The 25235-nt window shown below is 43.9% G+C and overlaps 1 protein-coding gene across 1 annotated transcript in view; it reads right to left on the reverse strand.

Moving 5' to 3' along the window:
* C4_1H8orf76 (chromosome 4_1 C8orf76 homolog) overlaps positions 1-25235 on the reverse strand; it is a 134851-nt gene that overhangs the window by 88154 nt on the left and 21462 nt on the right. Inside the window, exon 2 of the mRNA XM_086966174.1 lies at positions 7281-7364. Within this exon, the coding sequence (XP_086822300.1) occupies positions 7281-7364 (84 nt within the window). The remainder of the gene's footprint in view (positions 1-7280; positions 7365-25235) is intronic.

Here is a 25235-nt window from a genome sequence, read left to right on the forward strand (position 1 = left end):
GCTCCTAGGGAGACACCTCTCTGTCTGTATGGCCGCCTGGTCTCCCCCTCGACCGACAGGCAGAACCAGGAAGCGGCAGGATGTACACAGCAGGGCGCCGCCCCCTGCAAATCGGCAGGCAAGGAGGGGCCGACAATCACCAGTGGAGCGCCCGCCTCAGCTCCAGTCCGCGTCTCCCACAACCTCCGACCGGAAAGACTCGAGACTGCATGGCGGCCGATGTTTACGCACTTGAGCCGAGGTCCCGGCTTATGATCTCAGTAGGCCGCAAACCCTTGGGCGGCGTAACTCGGCCACCGAAGCCCCAAAACGATCCGGGGTTTCGCCCGAAGGCGCTGTATCAGTTCCCCCACCCGGAGGGTGGGACGGGGCCAAGGATTATTGACAGGATGGCGAGTCAGGTGGACGAGGTCGGCCGGAGCCGGTCTCTAAGCGGCCATCTTGGTCGCTGGCGTGTCTCCTCCCCCTCTAGGTTGCATTTTATTTAGTTACTGTGTATGCCTCTCCCCAAGACAGCCTTAAACTGATTCCAGCAGTGAAGGAAATAGCAGGATCACAGTACAATTGGTGAATTTTATTTTTTGCTTTAGGTGGCACTAATCTTGGGACACAAAAGCTAAATGTTCAGTATACAATGCACAGGTTATCACGTTTGAAGAATGGAATCAAGTCTTCCACGTACTTTTTGATTGGCAATTCTTTGCTGCTTTTATTGTTATCACCTTGTGGTGCTTAAATGGAGAGAAATGGGTGATATTCCAGGAAAACTATATGGTTTAGGTGGGAAATATGAATTCATCGTTGACTATTCTGGTATTACTGCACAGTATTATGGTATGTGTATTTACTTCAACAATTTGACTAAATCTTACCAATCATTGAGTATAGGTTCAACATTGTGGGGTTGGGAGGAACGGAACCATGTCCTAGCTTTGTCAGAATAGGATAGAGAGGCCAGGTCTATCTCACTGCACAACAGGAATTTAAACAAGAGTCAAGAGAGTTATCAAGTAAAAAAAGAACTACATAGCTTAATACATCCCAAGACTATGATTTTTAGAGAAGGAAACAGTAATGAAAATCCCCAAAGATAGGAACTATCTGGGCCCCTATTTTTAAGAAAGGAGGGCCGAAATGTTGCATGTAAAAACTCTTGATAATGGATGCACATGAAATGCGAAAAAAAGAAACCCGGTTAAACCGGCTTCAACTATCTATTTTCATGGATCTAGTCTGTTCATAATTTTCACCATTACAATAACCAGGCTGACTAAATCAACCTGCTGAAAGCTTTTTTTGCTGAAAAACATCTGCTATTGGTTTTTTACCCTCTGGTTTTGTCTGCGACTTCTACTTTAGATTGATCTTGGTAGGTATTCTGCCAAATACTGCATGCTTATTACTCCTGTTTTTTAGTTTTTGTTTTTTGGATGATTCTAAACCCCATGCCCTTCTTTTGGGGTATTACTCCCATTTCGGTACCTCCTGTTCAACATCTTCCTCCACCTACTGGAAGGCCCATCCTATTGAATGTTTTGCATTCCTACCAAGTCTTTCACTGTAACCTTTTTCCCTGTGCATGAGCTTCCCTTATATTGGTCAACGACTGAAAAGTGATAAAGTCTGTCTTTTAGATTGCCCAAGGAAAGTGGAACGCCACCCAGCAAAGAATAACATATGTGAATGGTGTCAAGTATCTCTTTTCGATGGACAAAGGTAGGAATAAAACCTCACAAAGTGGAACAAAAATCTCCTTTTGCAATTTTGTTATTTCTGACTGTAGATTAAAATAGTGTTGGCAAAAACAGCAAACCATTCTAAATCCTCCTAAAATGAAATAAGAAAAATCCCAGGTTATCCAGAAGGAAAATGATCCGACCTGCTACAAGCAAAAATCAGAAACAAAAATAGTAGCAGAGATGAAGTGCCAGGGAATTTAATGCAGTGCAACATAGCTTCCTGTACATATATTGTTCAAACAGGAACGGACATCATAGTAAAAGACTTTGCAATAGTTTGGAGTGGAATACACAGACATTCTCCAATGGACAGATCACCATAATGGCAAAGTTTGTTTCGGCCCCTTTCCAGATCATGGAGCTTGGATATGAAGAAGTCCAATTTTGACATACTGCATGCCCAACCTTCGAGCTCCAGGCGGCTCACGGAAATCCCATACATGTCACAACAAGTGAGGAAACGCCAAAAACTCGTTTCACACGACACTTCAGACTGAGCGCAATGCCAGATAACGGAGTGATGGAGATCATATAGAACGCTGCTTCTCTGTCGGAACCCATGCAATAAAGTAGGGGGAAAACTTAATAACCCTATGAGAACTTGGGCTTGTATGCTTTACAAAGACAATTCAAGTTCCAATAGTGAGCAGTGCCACTATTGTTGAGCCTATACTGAGGTAAATTTGGTTACACCCAGGAGAGATTAGCTTTTTGTTACCTTCTGAACAAAAAGGTCTTTGGTAAGCTCTTGGTAGTCCTCTGCAACGATCCCAATACAAAAGTAACAGCATCCCAAAGCCCTCAACCTCATTCCCCCTTTTAATAGTTGGCAAAAGACATTCTTCGCTCAGGTTGCTCTCGAGTTAGACACATTATTCTTGCCTTAGGAGCCAAATGAAAGTGGGTGTTGGGCGGAAAAGGGGTGGGAGAGGGTGCAGGTTAGACCACAGGAGAAGCAAAATACAGAAAATAAGGATTTTCTTTTGTAGGGTCATTAGAAGACTCAAAGAGGTACCCTCTTTCTCCACTGTTATATTCACAAACTAGCTTGGGGCTCACCCAATGGCAGAGACAGGAACCAAATTGACCACATGGTGATGAGCAGCACCTGGAGACGCTCAATGCAAGATGAATGAGGAGGGGAGTGAATGTCGGCAGTGATCACCATCTGCTGACCGCTCTTGTGAGGCCGAAGCTCAGAAATACATCAAAAGATCAGGATGACACTACTGTGGCAAAATTACAGGACTGACCACCGGCCAGTCAGTAACCCGATAGTTCTTACCATGCTTCAAAAATGAAAACACAAAAACAAAAGGGTGATGGATGGCATGCTTGAATTAATCTCCGCCACTGACTCCCATCAGGTGGGTCCCATGCTCACTGTGTCACTGGAACCAGGCTGTACCGGTTTGATGGACCCATAACTAGGGTGAAACCAGTCATGGATTGCTTATGTTACGGTTCAGGGAGGACCTGGCTTGTAGTACAGGCTCTATTGTTTCCATGAGGACTGATTTGCATATGGCTGGGCCCAAACTGAGGGGGCATGGTGAGCAAAAGAACAATGGGTTGGAGTGCTACCAGGAGCAATTCGATTGCCAGTGGTTAAACGTATTGCAAGTAGCCTCCCATCACCCTTTGTGTGTTTCATGAACCGGCCTAAGTGGCATGGGTCTGCCCATACGTGGGTGCCATGCTCACTGTTTCACTAGAACTAATGTGTACTCAGCTGATGAGACCATAACTAGGGCGAAACTGGTCGTTGGCTGCTAATGTTTCGTTTCAGGGAGAACCTGGCTTTTGCAGTTCAGGCTGGACCGTTTCCATGAGCAACAGGGTCAAGACTGATTTGTACATGGCTGGGTCCAAACCAAGGTGGCATGGTGAACAAAAGAACGATGGGTTGGAGTTCTATACTGAGAGAATGCCAGTGATTAGACTTATTGCAAGCAGCCTCCCATCACCAAATATGGAAACAGCTTAAACTATATTGAAGGTAGACCTATGGTTATATGTTTCAGTGCCAGTTTGGAACAATGCAGGGTTATAAATCAAGGGGTTTTGGGTTAAATGGCTGGAGTGGAAGCAAAGTGCCATCCAGACAATCAACAGATACACATGGGGGCCACTTTTAAGTCATTCCATGATCGAAGTTTGGTATACTGCCTAGTGCAATCACAAAACTGGAAGTATCTCCACATGTGCTACTGCATTAGAGACAACATGGATGGGGGCCCGTTACTTATCCCGACCTCATCAATCTGCAAGTATGAATTAATTAAATAATTTATTACATAATTACTTAAAATCATTGCAAAATTGTCATACAGTGTCAAAGTTAATATTTAAAAACATGCCTCACACCTTTGTTATTCATGTACCAAATCCTGTATCAAAAATAACATTTAAACTGGTCTCAAACCTTTTGTGAAATGGGGTTTTGCCCTACAAAATGAGTGGGTTAAAATTGCGGATAAAAAATTGTCCGGGTCCCTTATATGATCATTGACTGTGAGCGAAAGATTCAACGTAATGTGTTAGTTTTCATGGGCCCCTCATGTTTCTGTTTCTGGGAGTTGTGGGAAGCCTCAATGTTTGTACTCTAAGCCAACAGGATTCCACGCAGTTGTGGCCACACAGTTTGCGTCTGTATTGCCTTCTATTAAATCCCTTCGATCCATGTTCATGGATTTGCCAAATTCGGCCAGGTCCGAGGGCACTGTGCGGGACTGGAGCAAGGCAACTGAATCAATGTATTTTCTGATACCATGCCTTAGAAATATTGGTTTTAACAATTTACAGGGGTGTTGGAGTAGAGCAGGGCAGCACATATTAGATGTGCCAACAATTCTGCCCTATAGTTACACCGCCTGCATCTGGTTATGTTACTCAGGGATTTACAGCCATCTGGTGTTTAGTGGGATCCATTCGAAAATCTTGTGTAGCATTCACACGATGGGGAACCATGATGAGGAGACAGAGTTGATCTGTCTGCTCATGGAGAGTTTGGTGTCCAGGATGATTCCAATGTTCTTGGCATGGTCTGCAGGTGTGGGACCAAGTTACAAGTGGAGATGGCTCCATCACAAGAACAGCTCTCCAAGAAACCCCAGAAGGCAAATGGAACAAAAGCAGGCCAAAGAACATCCTGGCGATGTGAACTGAGGAAATGGAAATGAATACACTGAACCACAGCTAGTACAGAAATGTGCCCAAGAAAGATGGAAGTGGAATAATTCAATGCTGGCCTACATTCCTGTTAGCATAACGAGAAGTAAGTAAATAAGGAGGCTTCTCAGTTATTCGATGTAGGCAAGGTTCAAGGAGATCAAGGAGAAGTGGCCTCCTGGAAAGAAGCTTTCAGGCAGATGTGCATACCATAAAAGAGTGGAAAGAGAGGTTTCAGTCTCTGAGAAATGTTGCAGGGGCACAAAAGTATTACCACAATCCTGAAGGTGCATACATTCAGTGCATTCTGAATTGAAGTGGTTAAGGCTTTGCCGCAGGTAGGTAGGGAGCTGGTTCCAGTAGAGGGGGGCAGGGTGAGAGAAAGCTTTCCTACCCATCCTCGATTTTTTGAACCGAGGAACAAGTAGAAGAGATTTAGTTCCGGAGTGAAGAGACCTAGTAGGTGTATAGTGGTTGAATTTTCTTGCAAGATAGATGGGGCCCTTGCCATTCACGGCCTTGTGGACGATGCAGCAAATTTTAAACTTGATTGGCTAGCGTACCGGGAGCCAGTGAAGCTGTTGTCGGAGGGCAAGGGAGGCCGTTCTGGGTGGAGCATTCGAGACAAGGCGCGCCACAGTGTTTTGTACTACCTGCAGTCTGCTCAGTGAGGACTTATTAGCCGAGACCAGAAGGGCGTTGCAGTAGTCTAGGCGGCTTAGTACCAATCAATGCCTGAATAAGAGGTTTCGGTGTAGACAAGGGGAAAAAATTAATGACTCGCAGTAAAAGTCCTACCACATGGAAGCAGGAGCCAGCAGTGTTGGCCACATGTTCTTTCATAGTCAGTGCCTGGTCTAGGTATATGCCAAGGTTCTTGACAACAGTCTTAGCTACAGGGGAGTCACCTAGATCCACCAACCACCAATCTGGTGACCACAACAATGGTGCATCTCCGAAGAGCATAATCTCGGTCTTCCCTGAGTTAAGCTGAAGGAAATTGCTCCTCATCCAGTTTCATATGGCTATCATACCTTCTGAGAAGGTGGACTGGGCCTTAAGAGTGGACTTATTAAACGAGAATAAAAGCTGAGTATCACCAGCGTATAAAATGGGTGTGAAACCTAATGTCCTAAGTAGGTCTGCCAGGGGAGCGACATAAATGTTGAACAAGGTAGGGCTGAGGCAAGGGCCCTGGGGCACTCCCTTGGTCAGAGCCATGGTCTTTGAAAGAAAAGCACCTAGGTTAATGGTCTGGAAGTGGAGGGAGAGAAAGCTCGCCATCCACTGAAGAGCCAATCCTCAGAGTCCAATTTCCTTCAGTCTACCTGAGCAAGATTTGGTGGGAGACCGTGTCGAATGCCGCAGAGAGGTCAAGCAGCACGAGTAATAATGATTGTCTGCTGTCCAGGGATAGCATAATGTTGTCAGTGACAGCAATCAGGGCTGACTTAGTGCTATGCCTGGGCCTAAATCCAGATTGAGAAAGATCAAGGCTTCCAGTAGATTCGACATGGTCAGACAGGTGTGTATTAATGTGTTTTTCCAGTAACTTGCTCAGGAGGGGTAGTAGAAAAATAAGTCGGAAGTCGAATAACTCCTCTGTAGGGGCCTTTAAATGTGAGTGTAAGTGGGGTATAAGATGTAAGAACCTGCCGAGAGCTCCCAGCTGAGGTGATTTTAACATTGATCAGCTCAATTTTCTGTGTAAAATGCATTGCTATTTTATCACAGAGTACTTGAGAGGGAGCCTTCTCATCGTCGCAAGCCTTTGGGTTGGTGAAGGATTTGAGAATCTGATATAGGACTTTAGGGGCATTCCCTGCCTGGTTGAGCTGTAGTGCGATATGGGCGCTTCGCGCATTCATATGTGAAATTTTGCGTGTTCTAAACTATTTGAAAAGGCTGAAATTGATTGATGTGTAGCATTGAATTTCTTCCCTTATTAAATATTTCACTAGAACATTTGCTACATATCGACATATCTATTAAATACTCGTGTCCCAAAGGGATGCAATTTTTTATTGTTATTATACTAGCAAATTAAGCTTTGGCTATCAATATACAGGGCCATTCGCAAACCTTTTGCGGTTACTAATTTTAGAGGTTTAAATAGCAGCCTCAGTGCTCAAAAAGCGCTGTTGTTGGAAGGGCTATAATTTAAATAGCTGAAAAATAGAGGACTATAGGACCTATGTGCAGAGCCTATTTAACCTCCGTTTGTGGATACCACATCGCTTTCTTACCACAGCAACGTCACAGAGTTGGTGTTCAAGCATTTAATTCACCAAAAGGAACAGTTAACCCGCAGTGCACATCCTCCACCATTTTACAGGCAAATTATTTAGTAGGGCAAAGATATTTTGGTACCTGAAAGTCCTTTTGCCGGTATGCCAGATCTCCACAAAACTTTATCTCTGTGCAGTCTTTGCTGCTAATTTCTTCGCAGAACCACTGAAAATTAAGATTGAGGTAACAACTGTGGTAAACATTGAAAATATTGACATGCAAGTAAACTGTGCTTTAGGTTGTCTGTCAGTACAATACGCGATTGAAGCAAGCACGTTGACTACAATCTTCATCTTAATATAAGAAGAAATCAGATCATCTTATTTTTCATAAACATTTGGAAATATAGCTTTACTATTTGAAGCATCACAGTTAACTTGTTGTGGGACTGAGTTCCTAGAGGAGCCACGTGAAGTTCAATAGTTCAAATTTACAGAAACAAAAATACACAATCCAAAACAACAAAACATTCAAAAACAAAATAAGTATCAATGATACAGTCCTGATTCATGCACAAGTAGATTTTGTATAAAGTAACAAGCATAAATGATATCCATGAGCAACCAGGCTTATACAGCTTAGACGTCTTAACTAGTAAAGATGACTTACAAGAGGTTTCAAATGGTTCACCTAGTTTTAATTTTGTAACTAATGTCTTAGTTTTTTGTAAGACTTCAAAGGAGATGCATCGTTCTAGTTTTCAAATCCTTACTATCGTTTCCATGTTGTTGAACACGAACGCCTTCCCAGCGACCACTGATGCATGAGCTACTGTCATCTCTAAAAGGTATTTTGGGGTGAGCTGCAGGAAACAAATCATAGTTCGAGACACAGCCCGGGAAAGCTTAAGACTTAAGGTTTCTGTTGTGCAGTCCTGTTTCCCCCAACACTTCTGCAGAATGTTCAATCCAGTGGCGGCAAGTCGGGATGATGTACATGAGCACGATTCTCTTTTTTCCACCCCATACAGTAAACATTTTTCCACATGCCTGAATCCTACCTGGGGTGGTGGGGCCTTTTCCCACACTTAAACACTACTTATGCACACTACTGATACTAGATGAACTTGCCGTCAGAGGAAACATTCAACTGGTCTCCTACATATACAGAAGGTCCAGCGTCATCTCTCTGCCCATCTGAATGTCAGCTCCTTCCAGCACCAACTTCAACATATCTCACCCATGTTCATCTCATCACTCCTTTTCAACATCTACTTCATCCTGCTATCAGATCTCAACAAGTCTTCAAAACGAATTTGCTTAACTAAGCCAACAATATGTAGTTCACCCTAAAGTTGCACAGCCTGAAGAATCTACATGCTGAGAATGTGACCACTTCCTTACAGGAGACAATCATCAAATATAGAGTAAGCACCCTAAATGTAACTTTAATTCGAACTACCAACCAAGAACCATCTTGGCACAAGAACTTGACTCTGCCAGCAAAATCAGCTTTCAATTTAAAGTTTGAGAGTAAACATGGACTCCAGCCTCTCTCTACTAACAAGAAATGTATTCTACACCATGTATACTGTTTGACACATCATCCCTCATCTACATTTCCATAATTTCTACAGGCCAGCATGACCTTTGCTATGTACTAACTAGATTTTTCATATGGCCCTGCTCTTTATATAACGATCGATTGCAAAGGATCAAAAACGTGCCAGTAAAACAGTTCTCAAACATTTGTGTATAAGAATGCATCACATTAGTGCTTCAAAAGCTCAGCCTTTAACACTCTGCATTGTACACTGGGCCATCCATGGCAAGGGCCCATGCATCAGTCAATAAAGGCTCTAAAGATACTTACAGAACACAGCCATCTGCTCTAGACTATTGATCGGTTAAACCCATCGGGGAAATATTCTTCATACAAGTACTAAATTACACTAGCCCTGGAAAAAAAATATCCAAAAAGTCTTGGAATGCAGGAAAGAATTTAAGTCCAGTTTTTTTCCCAAATAGATTATGTAGGTTCATACCAACCACTTAACAAGGCTCCATATTACACATAAGGTAAGCGTAGGCTTCATATGGCCTGGGATCACATCCAACTGGACACAACAATAAAATTAAGTTGAAGAGATTTGTTCCTCAGCTCCCTTTTCTCCACTACATCAAGAGATGACAGCATAAGAGCACCACTCTAGTCGTAATACACAATATCAAAACTCTTCATCCATACATCACATTACAATCCAACATCTTTTCAACTAAACATTCCCTGATGTGTGGCGCCATGACTGTTCAGCTATTCATATGGGATAGGATATGATAGAAGTGCAACAATTCAATAATTGAAAGCTTAATAGTATGGGATTCAAATATTTGCAAATAATGACAACCTTTCAACTGCGCTTCAGGTGTTAGGGAGGTTAGAAGAGGTATAAGAAAAGATGTGCCACCACACCCACCACCACTATGTCCACCACCACCAAGTCCACCACCACGTCCAGCACAACCACCATCAGCAGTTCCACCAGCCCGTCCACCACCACAACATCCACCACCACGTCCATCACCACCACCACCACATCCACCACCACTGCGTCCACCACCACCACGTCCACCACCACGTCCAGCACAACCACCACCAGCCCGTCCACCACCACAACATCCACCACCACGTCCATCACCACCACCACGTCCACCACCACCACCACCACGTCCACCACTACCACGTCCATCACTACCACGTCCATCACTACCACGTCCACCACCACCACGTCCACCACGTCCACCACCACCACGTCCACCACCACCACGTCCACCACCACGTCCACCCCCACCACGTCTACCACTACCACATCCACCCCACCACCACGTCCACCCCACCACCACGTCCACCACTACCACGTCCACCACCACCACGTCATCCATCACTACCACATCCACCACCACCACGTCATCCAACACCACCATGTCCACCACCACCACGTCCAGCACCACCACGTCCAGCACCACCACCACCACTACCTGTGACAGGTAAAGTGTCACTGGAGGGCAGGGGTAATAGGAGTGTCCATACCGGCTGTACGTAGGACATTTAAGAATGCATTGGATGCGAGAAGACGGGAATAGGAGCTAGAAGTATTACACCAGACCCAAGATACATTTTAAAGAGGCGTAATGTCACAGGGGCTCCTGTAAAAGCACTCGCAGTATCTCTACCTCACAGTGGCATACCTGCACGAGCCACTCACTCAAAACAAGCATTGCCATAGCCAATAGGTCTCGCCTTTGGGACCTTATAAGTGCTTAGTCAGGCAACACTTGATGTTGTTGCACCAAGGATATTGTGCTAGATAACTAAACACTTATAAGGTCCCAAAGGCGAGACCCATTGGTTATGCCAATGCTTGTTTAATTCATTATTAATCCGAGTCTGTTTTGCAGCATAGGCCGCCCTCATCCTTCTAGACCAGTTGAGTCCTTCGCAGCTCCAGCACAACCCACGACCCAAGGACCACAGTGATCTTGGGTATTAAATAAATTAGCACTTCCTGAGTTAGGGGTCTCTCAGTATTAACAAAAGACACTGTCTGATGCACATTCCTTCAAGTAAAGAAATTGAGCTGTGGCAAGTTTCTCCCAACGAAAGAACAATAAGGTATGTCACAGCGTGGAGCTGGAAAAATACGAAGGTAAACAAACTTATCAGCTTTGTCTCTGTGCATGGTTCTACATCAGTTGAAAGACTGGTGTATTAACATACAGAAGAGTTAAACTGCAGTCAAAAGTCTTCCACTTCCTTTCAACTTATGATCTGTAAAAACATGAAAATAGACGAGTGATAATAGCATAGCTGGAAGGCCAGATACTAATACCACTAATATCCTTCAAAGGCAGAGCAGTGACACTGTGTCAAAATACCTTTTAACAGGGTTTTAAAAAGGTATCAAAGGCAGTCAACAGGTTTCGACGAAAGCAAGAGTTTATGTTGGAAAGAATCTACTACTTGAAAAAAGATCTCAGCTTGAGCTGACTACCTTGGCTTTAAGACGCAAGCAAAATGACAGAAAAATGAGTTGTAGGCAACAAACAAAATGAAGGTATTTAAACAGGTTAATATAAACTGCCACTTAATTATAAATCACTCGGGTTTACTTCACTTCAGTCTATTAATGTAAATAAATTAAAAAGCACATTAACACAATTATTTCGCATTATTTCTTCTAATGAATAACAATCTCCACAGATCTTCAGTCACTTTCAAAAGAAAGCAGGAGGAGAAGACAGAAGAAAAAGAAAAAGAAGAAGAGTAAAATTGGTAAAATGAGCCAAAAGAGGGGGGGGGGGAGAGACAAAAAGAAGAGGTGAGGGGAGTAGTGAAGATGTGAGATCAAGTGGAGGAGAAGAAATAAGATGAAACAAGGGAAAGATAAACATGGGAGAGAGAATAGGTGGGAAGGGTGAAACGCACAAGAGTTTGGGAGAAAATCAAAAGAAAAAAGAAATAGGTGTGAGAGAATAAGGGAAGAAAGGAGGGTAAGAAAAGAAGAGAGACAGGAGCAAACAAAAGAGAATAAAAGTCAGAGGAATAGAGAGGAGCAGAAATGGATAAAGAGAGAACAGAAGTGAGAGGGAATGAGAAAAAAGTGGAGGAGGAAAGGGACGATAGATGGGAAGAAAGGAAAATGAGAGGGAGAAATAAAGTATCAAAGAGCAAAGAGAGAAAAAAGGGGAGGAGAGTTGTGTAGAGAGGAGAATTCGCTTTCTGGGAAGAACGGTTGCACTTTACAGGCCTTGAAAAATCATTAAAATGTTACTAGACCTGTAGGTCTAGCAGTTGAATAATCTACTCGACCTAACTGTAATGTACTTGACCCATAAACTGTTCTCATTATGTCATCCCAGGAAAAAATTTGTGTTGCAATCACCTTTTTCTTCATTATCACATATGAGAGCACCTTCCAATGTGTGTACGTTCAGCATTCCTGCTCAACATAAAAAAAATATTTGGTATGATTTAATAGACTAAATGTTTGCTCTAAGCATAATAAGAATCTAGACCTCGTATAGGGTACACATGACCCCTGACTTGCCTCTTAGTTTCCATTAAAATGGCACCAAGCTTTCCCACTAAAATGCAGTTTTACGTATAAAACTATATTGGCCTTGATTAGGATGTCGGCCGGTAAGCCTCCGACCGCTTGTTGGAGGATTCCGACCGACATCATTGGTTTGATGTCCGACCGCCATATTTCAATGACGGCGGTCCGATTTTAAACCAGGCGGTCAATCCGACAGGCTGCCGACTGGCTCAAGCAGCCCGTTGGCCAGTTGGACCCGCCACATAATCTCTTACGGACGGTGTTTCCGCCAACGGGATTATGATGTCAGCTTCCCACAGGCTTTCCATGTTAGTCTTTTCGACATGGAAAGCCTGCCGAGAAGCGACTTTGGGGGCCCCTAGCAGGGTCCCCCTCCTTCTGCGGTCTCCAGTTGTGGGCCAGGGGAGCACCTATGGTGCCCCCTTGTAAACCATGAGGTGCCTGCCATACGGTGCAGGGATTTACAGTAACTCCACTTTCACTATGGGAGCTTGTGCTGCGGCCAGTGTCTGACCACCGCACAAGCTCCCATAGGGAAATGGGAGTTTGCAACTACACCATTTGCGATCGCAATTGCGGTTTTGGAAAGCCGACTGGAGGTCGGTCTATTTGAAAACTGCAGAGATGTCGGTCGGAGGCAACTCCGACCGATATCATAATCAGGCTCATAGTGTTTAATCAGTCTGTGGGAATTGTGTTTCAGAGGAAATTGTGTTTCAGTAAACATATTTATCATCTGCAAATTACCAGGTAAAGTGTTCTAATTTATTTTCATCCTATTCAAATATTTTTTTGCACCATGCAGATTAACAAAACAAGGGCTTTCATAACCACTGAAATGTATATTGAAATGTTTGTAAAGTTAATTTTTTGGCTATTTAAATGAGAAATGTTTGTTAGAATAATACATGATAGCCTACAGCCTATCGTTTTACACCTTTTGTACAGCATATTTGTCAGACGGTTCACTTTACAAAATACTCAAACTTTGCAGTCAGAAAAATTAAGGAATTGTAGATGTGAACTGACTTTTAACCTCAGTCTCTAAACACAGAATAAATGTGACAAGATAAGAACAAGATTTAAAGGCATTTCTAATGCTCATTCACTTTGTGAGTGAACAAATGCCTGCTGGGTGTCAACTCGCCAGAAGAGGCGAGTAGGCCTTAAATATAGCTCGCACTGATAAAAACTAACTCGCCAGAAAGAGTGGGCAAGTAGATTTGTCGAGGCTTGCCTTCAGTTGATAGGGCGGAAACGAAGTTGTCTTTGCATTTTTTTCAATGTGTCCCTTGAGTGTGAGGTTGGTATCCAGGATAAATTGGTTGAAAATTGTGGTTTAAAGACATGACATTGACATCACTTTGAGCCAGGTTTGGTCTATCTATTGCTTGCTGTTCTTGGCAAATAACAAATTTAATCTTGATGGGTTTGAGCTTCAGTTAGGTGCTGACTTCCAGGACTGAATGAAGTGCAGGTAGTATTTGAGGCATTGTACGTCTGGAGTGGAGGAGACTGTCAGTGAGGTGAGTACCATCAGCCTGTTGGTAAATTTCAATGCATTTATAAGTGAGTCAAGCCCAAGAGGCTTCTTGTGTTATGAGAATTCTTGTGCTTCTTTCTGGTCCCAGGCCACTCACACAGGCTTCACCTGTCTGGTCAGGTGCCATATCAACAGAATCCTTGGGAACAAACAGCTTTTAGGGTGAACTTTCAGGTTAACTTGTGTTGTTTCTGTATGTTTCCAGGTGAGCGTGCTCGAGGAAGAAGCAGAGACTTCAGTGATTCCCTAACCCAGGCACACCTCTGAGGATGACTGGTCCAGCACTTCCTAGTAACACTTCCCATCCTATCCCTAGTAGAGATCTGGAAGGAGGAGAGAAGGCTAAGAGGTGAACTAGATTTAAAAGAGAGCTACTGAGTAAGTAAGGGTTGGTAATGGAAAGAGAAGGACAAATACTAACATCCTTCTTTATTTTCAATAATCAAACAGAAATGTAACACATGTTGGGGTGTTGGCAACTTTATGCTTGATTTAATAAGTGAAACAAGTTAAAACTAATCAACTCAGGACTTTGGTATGCCCAACCCCGACAGATGGTCCCATGAGCGGGGTTGCTAAGAATCCACATAATGGAGGCTGACAAGAAGACTATGATCATATAACACCACCACCCCAACCCTGCTACAACAGACCAGCAAGATGCCGCATCACAAACACACCTATCCATGAAGACTATGCAGGTGCACACAGCGTCGGCCAACAACACACTATGGAACCTATATTAAAATTCAAAATCAACAATTGATGGACAGAATGCAGAACAATGTCATACAACTGTTGTTTTTGCATTTGTCACCCCGAGTGGGACGGGTATGTTCAGACGGGAGTCCTGTGCTCTCCACACCACTGGAGTTAAGCTATGACGGCTGATAGCCAGAAACCAGTCCTAGGATGCTTGATTCTGGTCCAGGGAAAACATGGCTTGGCAGTTCGGCTGGACTGTTTCTATGAGGCACAGGGTCAAGGCTGATTTAGGGAGTTCGGGCTGGACTGTTCCTATTGGGCCTAGGGACAAGACTGATTTGCATATGACTGGGTCCAAACTGGAATGGCATGGTGAGCAAAAAAACGATGGATTTAGGCCCAAAGCTCTGTACAGGGGTGAATGTATGACATTGTTCTGCATTCTGTCCATCAATTGTTACCCCGAGCAGGACGGGTATGCCCAGACGTGAGTCCTGTGCTCTCCATGCCACTGGAGTCAAGCTATCCTGGCTGATGAGGGCTAAAAGCCCGAAACCGGTCCTAGGATGTTTGTTTCCACTTTCCAGGGAGGACCTGGCCTGGCAGTTCGGGCTGGACTGTTCCCCTTGGGCGAATTGTCAAGACTGATTTGCATATGGTTAGGTCCAAATTGGAATGGCAGAGTGAGCAAAAAAACAATGGATTTAGGCCCAGATCTCTGTACTGGGGTGAATGTATGACATTGTTCTGCATTCTGTCCATCAATTGTTACCCCGAGCGGGACGGGTATGCCCAGACGTGAGTCCTGTGCTCTCCATGCCACTGGAGTCAAGCTATCCTGGCTGATGAGGGCTAAAAGCCCGAAACCGGTCCTAGGATGTTTGTTTCCACTTTCCAGGGAGGACCTGGCCTGGCAGTTCGGGCTGGACTGTTCCCCTTGGGCGAATTGTCAAGACTGATTTGCATACGGTTAGGTCCAAATTGGAATGGCAGAGTGAGCAAAAAAACGATGGATTTAGGCCCAGATCTCTGTACTGGGGTGAATGTATGACATTGTTCTGCATTCTGTCCATCAATTGTTCTTTTTATATTAAAATTCAGCAAACTTTCCCAGAAAACAGCAGCAGCGAGGTGAGGCAGCCTGGCTGGACTAGTACAGTTCCCAGGAATATGTCATCCTTGCAAGGAAACAGTCCTCTTAAGAATTGATATAAAGGCTGCCCTTCCCTCAGGATGTTAGATAGGAATAGTGCTCCAATGGTGCGGTAAACCGCTTGATATATGTTGGAGCTGGTGTAGTCAATGAAGACAATTAAGGGAACTTGGGTGTAGTTCTTTTCAGTTTTGGGGAGGAGACATTTAAATAAAGTGACTAAATTGCACAGTTGTTTTGTGGACAGATTTTGCCTCAGATTACCAGGCCAAATAAGTGAAAACGCCCATCATAAATATACTTAATTAAACTCTGGAGTATGTACACTAAAAATTTAATCAATTTCGTTTTTCATTTCACACAAATATTCTTGCAGATGAAAACCTTATATAATGTGTTTGTCAGTGACTTGATTTTTCGACCATGCGCACTATCTATTCTTGAATTCCATATCAAGGACCTAAGTTTCTTCTGAAGTATGCACTCTTTCCCATGAGCGATTTGAATCAGAATTGTGTGATTACTCAACACAGCAAGTGTGCATTCCTTGTCCATTTCTTGAACCACCACTTCCCCAGCTTCAGTAACGCTTGCAACGCATTCAACAGGACTAGACGATCTTCCCTCCTGGTTCGAGTGTTTTGGCCTGCGAGTTTTGCGCTTCCTTAGGGAACCACTTGCCTGAGGTTACGTCCTATTTTTTATCACATCTTCTCAGTCCTTCGCCAACAGACGGTTAAGAGGAGACAAAGTAAAGTGGTCACAAGCTTCGAAGGCCTGACACCTCTTGTGGTGTATCCTCATCCGTGCTTTGAAAGGTCACTGTTTCTACTGCACCTTGGTCTTAGGCTGTTTGAATTGCACGGGTGCTCCATTTGTACTGCACTTTTTTTTTTACAATAAAGCACTTTTTTTACATTTTTTTGCGGAATGAACCTACTGTAACAGCTGAAAAAGCAAACTGAAATATATACAGATTCAAGAACGCAACAGAGATGTGAGCATTAAACATTTCATTGGCCATTGGGAAGGGGCCATAATTGAATCTGATAAGATCATCACAGATCTATCCACAAAGGAGGAGGTAATCCTACACTTAGGCAGTGGGGATTTCCTTTGCACAATCAATCTCTACAATGCATATTTCCAAATCCATAAGAAGCAGATATTACCAATTCATTGTGCTGCCTTTCGTATCAAATCAACACCAAGGGGTAGATTTTCCAGTTTCTCATGCGGCGCAGTGCAGTAGCCGCAACTGCTGCACGGCATGAGGAGAGAGCAGGAGAGAACCATATTTACAGAAATATGGCAATCTCCATCCCCTCTCACTTGGGCCTGGACAGAAATATGCTGCCGTGCGCCACGGACTAACCATTGCACTACAGTGCAAGGTTGTCTCCATGAGTCTAGTAGATATTTTGTACTGGAAGGAAACAATTCCAGTACAAAATACCATGCTTAGACGAACATGAAACCTTTCCCCACTTTGTATGCATGCTCTACAGTGCAGCACACATACAAAGTAGGAACAAAAAGGAGATATGAGAGCATTTCTCCTTCCCAGTGCCTATTTGAAATGGGTGCTATTTTCTCATGCTAAAGTCTGCCTGTTTTTTTAAGTAAACCGGGTTTAGCATCAGAAACCTTGGATGGTTGCATGGGAATGCCTGTGCACCACCCATAGTACGCCCCTTTGGCACTAAGTAATGCAAAGCAGTGCTATCCGCTACTTTCCTGTCTTTTCCAGCATAAACAAGTTTAGCACTGGAAAGTAAATTAGTTTAAAAAAAGCTTTAGCATCGCTTTGCGTCACTTTTGTAATGCAACCACTGAGTTAAATATTAGTAAACAGACCCTCTAGAGTAGTAACTGTTTATGCTGAAAGGGGCCATACAAGTGTATCTCCACCTCAGCAATCTTCGTGAATAAGAATCATTTTCAACCAGGTTAGCTCAGCAAAGAGATATATATTGAGCTTCTAGTGCTGCTTGGCTTCCAGTGAGTTTGCAGGAGTCCTCCCAAGCCCTGTAACAGCAATTGACACTTGTATATGCCAAGGCAGATATTGTGAAAATGGTGTCAAATCGAACAGTGAGAAATCCGTCATCGCAAAATACAATTTCTCTTTGCCAGATAGTGCAATCGTCGACAGTTAGAAATGACAATCAGAGGCCAATAACAGCAAAGAAATGACAATCAGAGGACAATAACAGCAAAGAAATGCACACTGATGTCCTTGACCTGAAGATGGTGGGGTTGGCACCATCTTAGATAAAAAGAGAGACAATACGGCAATTATATTATTTAATTCAAAAAGCAAAACATAAGATCGATTCTTCTGTTCCGCATTACATAATTTAGCAGCAGGCAATCAAGAATAAGTGGCACTTACTTGCACGCCAGCAGAGCATAACATTGTAGATACACTTGGCAGGGAAAAGGGCAATACTGAAAAGTGGAAGTTAGATACAGCCATTCACAATATATTCATGGTGAGGATCTACAGAGGTCAACTTATTTGCAACAGAAGAAAGCAAAAAAAGCTCAGGCTGTGCCTCAAGGAAAGCACTTTCTGGATCACATGGATACAAATGACTTGTTATTGGACATTTGCCTTAACTTTTCCCCTACTCTCAAGTATACCACAAGTCATCAAGAATGGCAGCCACTGCCACATGACACTTGTTTTGTTACCACAGACACGTGCCAGACAGAAATCGTTTTTACACTTGGAGGACATGTAAGGCAAACATGTAGGATGTTCCTAACAGTCCACCAGTCTTTAACTAGAAAAAAAAGTTAGACCCCCATATTCAGTAAACCTTAGTGGGGGGCTCTTGAGGTTTTAGAGTATTCTTGTTTGAAAGGTCCACATTTCGAAATAAGCCAGAAGTTGTTATTCCGTGAACTGGAAGTGTTTTGTTTCATGGTGTGTTCAGGAAACAAGTAACATTGACAGCCTTGGAGAACCTGCCGTTCCTTAACTCAGCGTTAAACCTACGTGTCACAATCTTCATCCGCATTGTGGCGTCATTGTTATACACCAGGCAATTGTTTAATTCCAGTCCTGATGATGATCCCTCCAATTAAGGAGCTTGGGATCGAAACGTCGTCGACATTTCAAAATAGTACCACTATGGTCCAATGTGTGCAATTATTGTGGTTACTATTTGGTTAAGCTTGCCTTATTGTAATATTAAATGCAAGCTACCAAAGCTCCTAGTTTTTGCCTGTAACATCTTTTTGTTTACTTGTGTAATTGTATTTTGTTTCCCCTCACTTCCCCTCTTATGTTGGGTGCAGGACTGCGTGCCGATATAATGCTCTTTTTGTGTATTCTTTACCATTTTGATACATTGTCACATTAAAAAGTCTTTGTCCGGCTGGGCATTGAATATATATAGCACCCAACAAGGTCTATATCGATTTTTTTCTGAATATAATTGTTTACTTAGGACCATTGTTTTCTAAAAAATACTTAATACCCGTGGTCCTCAGTGACCTAACGGGTTCCCTTGTTTGTTAAAAAAACTAAATACACAGTGGCACGGAAAATAAAACCTGAAGATCGCATCTACAGTATGAGGCAGTGTAGTTTCCCACGAGCCACTTCGACTTCACTATTTGCAGATACCAAAATGTTTAACGTACAATAAATAGACTGCTAATCCGACTGCACCCACTAGATGGCGGTATAATGCAAATAAAGAGAATTTATAAAACAAATTCAGCTTCATGTTAAAATCCATTGCTTCAGATAAGTTTTTCATTAATTTTATGAAAATATAATATCCGTAAATAACTTTTTTCATAAATTACATTGTTGCGTTACAATCACTCTACGTGGTGTGGGGCAATAAATTCACACCTCTTAGGAAATACTTGAAATAAGAGTAAGAGCATGGGATGATTCCTTTCTCACATTGGAAAAACAAATTAATTCTGTCGATAGGAACTGGTTTAAACTGTGATACTCAATGTATGCCTGTTATATGCCACATTGGTACAGACTATGCGTTATCTATTTCTACAAAAACGTCCACCATTACTCTAGCACACTGCTTCCCAAACTTTTTAGAACAACAAACACATTTTTAGAACAACAAACTTTGGCGGCCCACCTAGCTTTAATGGACATGAGGAGAGCGATTTTTGTAATGTAACAAAAGCATTGTGTAGCAGCACACTGTAATTTACAGTCAGCACATTTTATATTCAAATAGGCAATAACTTTTTACAGACATACAGTTTTACTGCTAAAACTTTATTGCACACAAATTACAATGTGTGGAAATTAGGTTTTCTTAAATATTTATCATTTGTGCATCACCAGATAAAGTGTCTTAATTTGTTTTGACCTTTTAAAATCTTTGTTTCTCTCAGACTTCAGAATTACAAAAAAATGACTTCATTTGTGCTTTCCTAAGTGCTGAGTGTGTACAGTTTATTAGGTCGAGCTAGAGTTGCACATGCGTAGCATGCGGTCTAGCTCGACAACTATTGCATTCAGTTTCTTGGGAATCTGAGACAGCGTTCGGCCACGCGCCTCTCCTGTCTCACATTTGTCGTCGTGGGCGCGCACGGCGCCGTGCACATTGCCTGCCTCCGATTCACAGCCTCTCTCAATCACACACAGCCACACTCACGCATGCGCACACACACATACACCCACGCAGGCACAATCCATCGGGACACACAGACACACATATACACACGCACAGCTAACAGACACACAGCCACACATATACATACACACGCACAGCTACACACGCGCACACACACAGTTACACCCACACACGCGCCCCACCCCCCCACTCACCGGGCTCTTCTTGCTTCCTCGCACCGTTATGCATTTCCTACCGAGAACCGCAATACTCCTGGAATCCATGCTTTCTTCTCCCGGAATCCCGGTTTGCTTGTGGGCTCCCTCTGCCTCCAAGGTGCCGCGCTCCGGACGACCTACGTCACCGCTACCCTGCTACAGAGGCGGGGAATCTGCCGGAACTTCGCAGGCTCCTGCCTATCGAAGTAGAGCCCGCCTCTCTCGCCTGCGTTCCACGCCTCGGAGCTAAAATTCTGACTGCCTTCTGGAAAGTACGTCACAAACCTCACGTTACAAGAACATTTGGATTAAGTTAATAAATAAAATACAGCAGAGTACTTGTTTAAATTGGTTTTAACATTTCTTTCAACCCGAAGTCCCGAACGCTCTGAACACGCTACCCGGTCCCGGTGTTTGTCTGATAGCATGCTGTTACTCCCATAAGTCTTAAACTTTGCTGTTCTTTGTTTTTGGTTTGCGGACAGTCGCAGAATCAAAAGCACAGACTTTCAGTGAGCTTTTTTTTTAATTTCTTTTTTAAATCGAGGGGCTGGGGCGCAGACCGGCCTCACTGTGTTCGAGGGAGAACGGGCAAATCAAACTGTGCCTCGCTTCTGCTCTTCATTTCTGTGGGGGGCAGCCGTAGCAGAAGCAGACTAGCACTGGGCTGCGCTTCTTCCGTCCTTGTCTAGTTACAGGCCAGAGACTCAGCATTTCATCTGTGAAGAAATGCGGCGTCAGTAATCAGTAAAGGTAGGGCTTTAAGTGGGATGAAAAAACTTCGGAGTCTCTCAAAGGGGCGTGGCTGATTTAATAAGGGCATGTCATAAAACACCTAAGCTACAACCCTGTGCTTAGCATAGAGCCCTCCCTTCCCCTCCGCAATTCTGCAGCTCTGTCGTTACATCCAGACCTGCGTGCGCGCGCGTCTCCTTCACGGGAGCCTCTGTGTAGTGCATGCAGTTCGGGGCTCACTGGCTGTAGGTGCCAGGGAGCAGCCCCCTCTGGCACGGATGCCGACAGCAAGCTTTCACCTCGCAGCCAGAGCGTGAGCACATATGACTGTAGCATGTGTGTGTGAACAGATGGGTGACAGGCAGCAGACGCCTGTCCGCACCAGGGCGTGTCTGTCACTGTGTGTTTCTGTGTACCCTCTTAGCACTGTGTGGTGTGTTAGTGCGTGGAGTTGTGAGTGTCTGTGTCCAAACAGATATCTGTGTGCAGATGAGTGTGTGTGTCTTTTGGAAACTGTAATTCTCAGTGACATTACACATGTGCTTTTGTCTAGGTTTCAGCGTCAAGGAGTGTTTTTTTTAATCTAGGTGTATTTTTCGGCACGTGCCTATCAGATTGTAGGTGTGTAGATATGATTATGCGTGGATGCTGGTTTGGAAGTGGTACAGATGTGCTTGAGTGTCAGACTGAACGTGTTGATGTGTGCATCTGATAATCTGTGTGAGCGTGTCTGTGTCAGTATACGGATGTGTTTGTGTGAGTGTGTCAGTATACTAATGTGTTTCCGTGAGCCTGTCTGTGTCCGTATATAGAAGTGTTTGTGTGCGTGTCTCAGTATGTAGATGTGTTTGTGTGCGTTTGTCTGTATACAGATGTTTGTGGGCGTGTGTCTGTGTCCGTAAACAGGCAGCCTGCGGTGCTCCACGTGCCTCTCTACCTTGCATGTCACCCGGGGGCACAACAACAAAACTCGTAAACTCCACCTGCAAAACCGATCTAGATCTGTGCATAATGAGTTATGCCTCATTTTATTCCCACTTCTCGTATTTGGCAAAGGTGCTGTTGGATTTTAAAAAACTAATTTAGTGGGTTGTGTGGGTCCTTGTTAACGCACCCCTCCCTGCTCCATACGGAGTCTGCTGAGCCAGTCTAATATTACAATGGCCTAGCAATCGATCAACCCTGTAAAGGGGACGATATGCAGGCTAGGGTTTCATGTAACACCAAGCATTCTGGTACTTGTAGAGCCCTAAAGAGTCTACCCCCAAGGTGCTTATGCTATACCGGGCTCAGACAGCCTCAAACCATGTTAGGCATTCGATTCTCTGCCCGCCCCACCCCCCACACCAAAAATGTAATTGGCACATACTTGAGACTGTAATCAAGCGTTCACTGGACCTTGCCAAGCTGTTAGTGTTGTACTCGATCGACTGTTGCGAATGTGTATTTTAAAAACGAAAAAAAAGTTGCCTTAATATAGTAGCCCAGTTGCTTGGAAACCGAAGGTCTGAAAGTAGCAAATTAAAAATGCTTACGCCCGCCACCCCACCCCCCCCCCAACGCCCAGCCTTTCAAGTAGATGTGGTCCGCAAAATGCCATCCCAGATGGGCGAGCAGCGCCAATGATTATGCCAGTGATCGATGGTGTAAACAAAGTCATAGTGTAAGTGGGACACTTACCAACTGTCAGACCAGACTAAAACTACAGAATCCATGGTCTGTGGCAGGTGCAAACCCGGGATGGTGGTAGGATTCCTGAGCCCCCAATCCCGCAGTGGCGCTCTGGGGGCTTTTGTACTAATTGCAGTGTTTGATCTGGAAGTGCATGAGCGCAAATGTTAAGGAGCAACATTGTAAAAACAAGGGCATGAAAAACTTGGATATTATCAAATAGTAATGTTTTGCAAAATACATGTAGCCTTTCATCCGCATGCACATCACGCTCGTTTCCACACTAGTTGGACTCTTTTCCCACGTGTTATAAGGTCTGCTGTTTCCCCTGTTGCCATCACTCAGCGCAACCACAGCATCCACTCAGCGCAACCACAGCATCCACTCAGCGCAACCACAGCATCCACTCAGTGAAACCACAGCATCCACTCAGAGCAACCACAGCATCCAATCAGCGCAACCACAGCCTCCACTCAGCGCAACCACAGCCTCCACTCAGCGCAACCACAGCATCCACTCAGCGCAACCACAGCATCCACTCAGCGCAACCACAGCATCCACTCAGCGCAACCACAGCATCCACTCAGCGCAACCACAGCATCCACTCAGCGCAACCACAGCATCCACTCAGCGCAACCACAGCATCCACTCAGCGCAACCACAGCATCCACTCAGCGCAACCACAGCATCCACTCCGCGCAACCACAGCATCCACTCAGCGCAACCACAGCATCCACTTAGCGCAACCACAGCATCAACTCAGCGCAACCACAGCATCCACTCAGCGCAACCACAGCATCCACTCAGCGCAACCACAGCATCCACTCAGCGCAACCACAGCATCCACTCAGCGCAACCACAGCATCCACTCAGCGCAACCACAGCATCCACTCAGCGCAACCACAGCATCCACCCAGCGCAACCACAGCATCCACTCAGCGAAACCACAGCATCCACTCAGCGCAACCACAGCATCAACTCAGCGCAACCACAGCATCACTCAGCGCAACCATAGCATCACTCAGCACCCCCACAGCATCACTGGCTCAAATATGTTCTCTCAATGTTTCAAGCTTTATTACAAATGTCACAAAAAGATGTTAATATTTCACTTCTGTTCTTTGATTTTCGTCACAATAAAAAAACACTGAACATATCTTCACAAAAGTTGTTTACAAAACTTTAAGCTATTGCCATTATAAATCACAATCACTTTTATTTAAGTATTAATTATTTTAAAAAATTAAAAGCCATTGTTATTTGTAATATCAATTATATCTAAGTCACGTAAATACAAAACATGTTGCATTACAAATGCTATAGGTGTCACATTTGCGAAAGTTATAACTATTGGCATTGTAAATGACAAAGCTATTAATTTTGCTATTTTCAAAAACACATAAATAAAAAAATTGTCATTTACAATACCAATAGCTCAAACTTTCCTAATGCGAGACCTATTGCATTGCAAATGCTTGTTTACAGATATTTACATTTTCTTGTGCATAAAACATTACATCTTACAGCCTTCCCTTAAACACTGCCTGTACTTCAGCAAGACTGTCCCATAATTCACTTAATTTCCCCCTTCACTAGGGCCATCCTCGATGTCTGGGACTGGGTGGCTACACGAACGGCCGTGACATCACTTCCATGACCGCTGACCCCAATTCTAGGCAATCAGTGGTCAAAGTGGGTGGGATCGTCAGGGCACGGCGTGCCCCTACTTCTTCAATTCCAATGATTCCGTTCCCCTACTTTATTATTTTGAAAATGCGTCCCAGGTCGAAGAAATCGCCATCACCTATAAATAAAGCTGGGCGTTCCTGGCGTCCAAGGACGGCGGCAGAGAAGTAACAGGACTCTGTCTTTTCCTTCATGCCCAGAGAAGAAAAAAACAGTGTCCACTTCTGCTCTGCCTCTTCAGCTGCGCTCCCCCACCCCACTCTTTCCTTCTTCCCTCTTTCTGTCTAGCTGTTCTTCTCATACTGAAAACTGTGACTTCAAGACGGGGTTCTCGCTCTCTTTCCTCACCTTATTTTTATTTGCTCCCCTCAAACAGATCCAAAAAAGATAAACATTGTTGCTGGAAATGCCTTATTTTTCTGACATTGCAGCATCAGGAATAAAAGGTTAAAATTATGAAAAATAACTAAATAAAGTAAGACAGAGTGGTAGCAAAGATTGATTTTATTCACACCCAAACACATTAGCACCACTTTTACAGAGTTTGCCAGTGAAGCGCTATTTTTGTTTTCTTGTCTTTATTTTTCCTGGGCTTGCAATTAGTGCCCTGCATGGACCCATTTCAATGTCCATTGCTTCTATCCTTACAAAACGTAAGTAGT

The sequence above is a fragment of the Lissotriton vulgaris genome, chromosome 4_1 (genome assembly GCF_964263255.1).
Source record: "Lissotriton vulgaris chromosome 4_1, aLisVul1.2, whole genome shotgun sequence".
NCBI lineage: Eukaryota > Metazoa > Chordata > Amphibia > Caudata > Salamandridae > Lissotriton > Lissotriton vulgaris.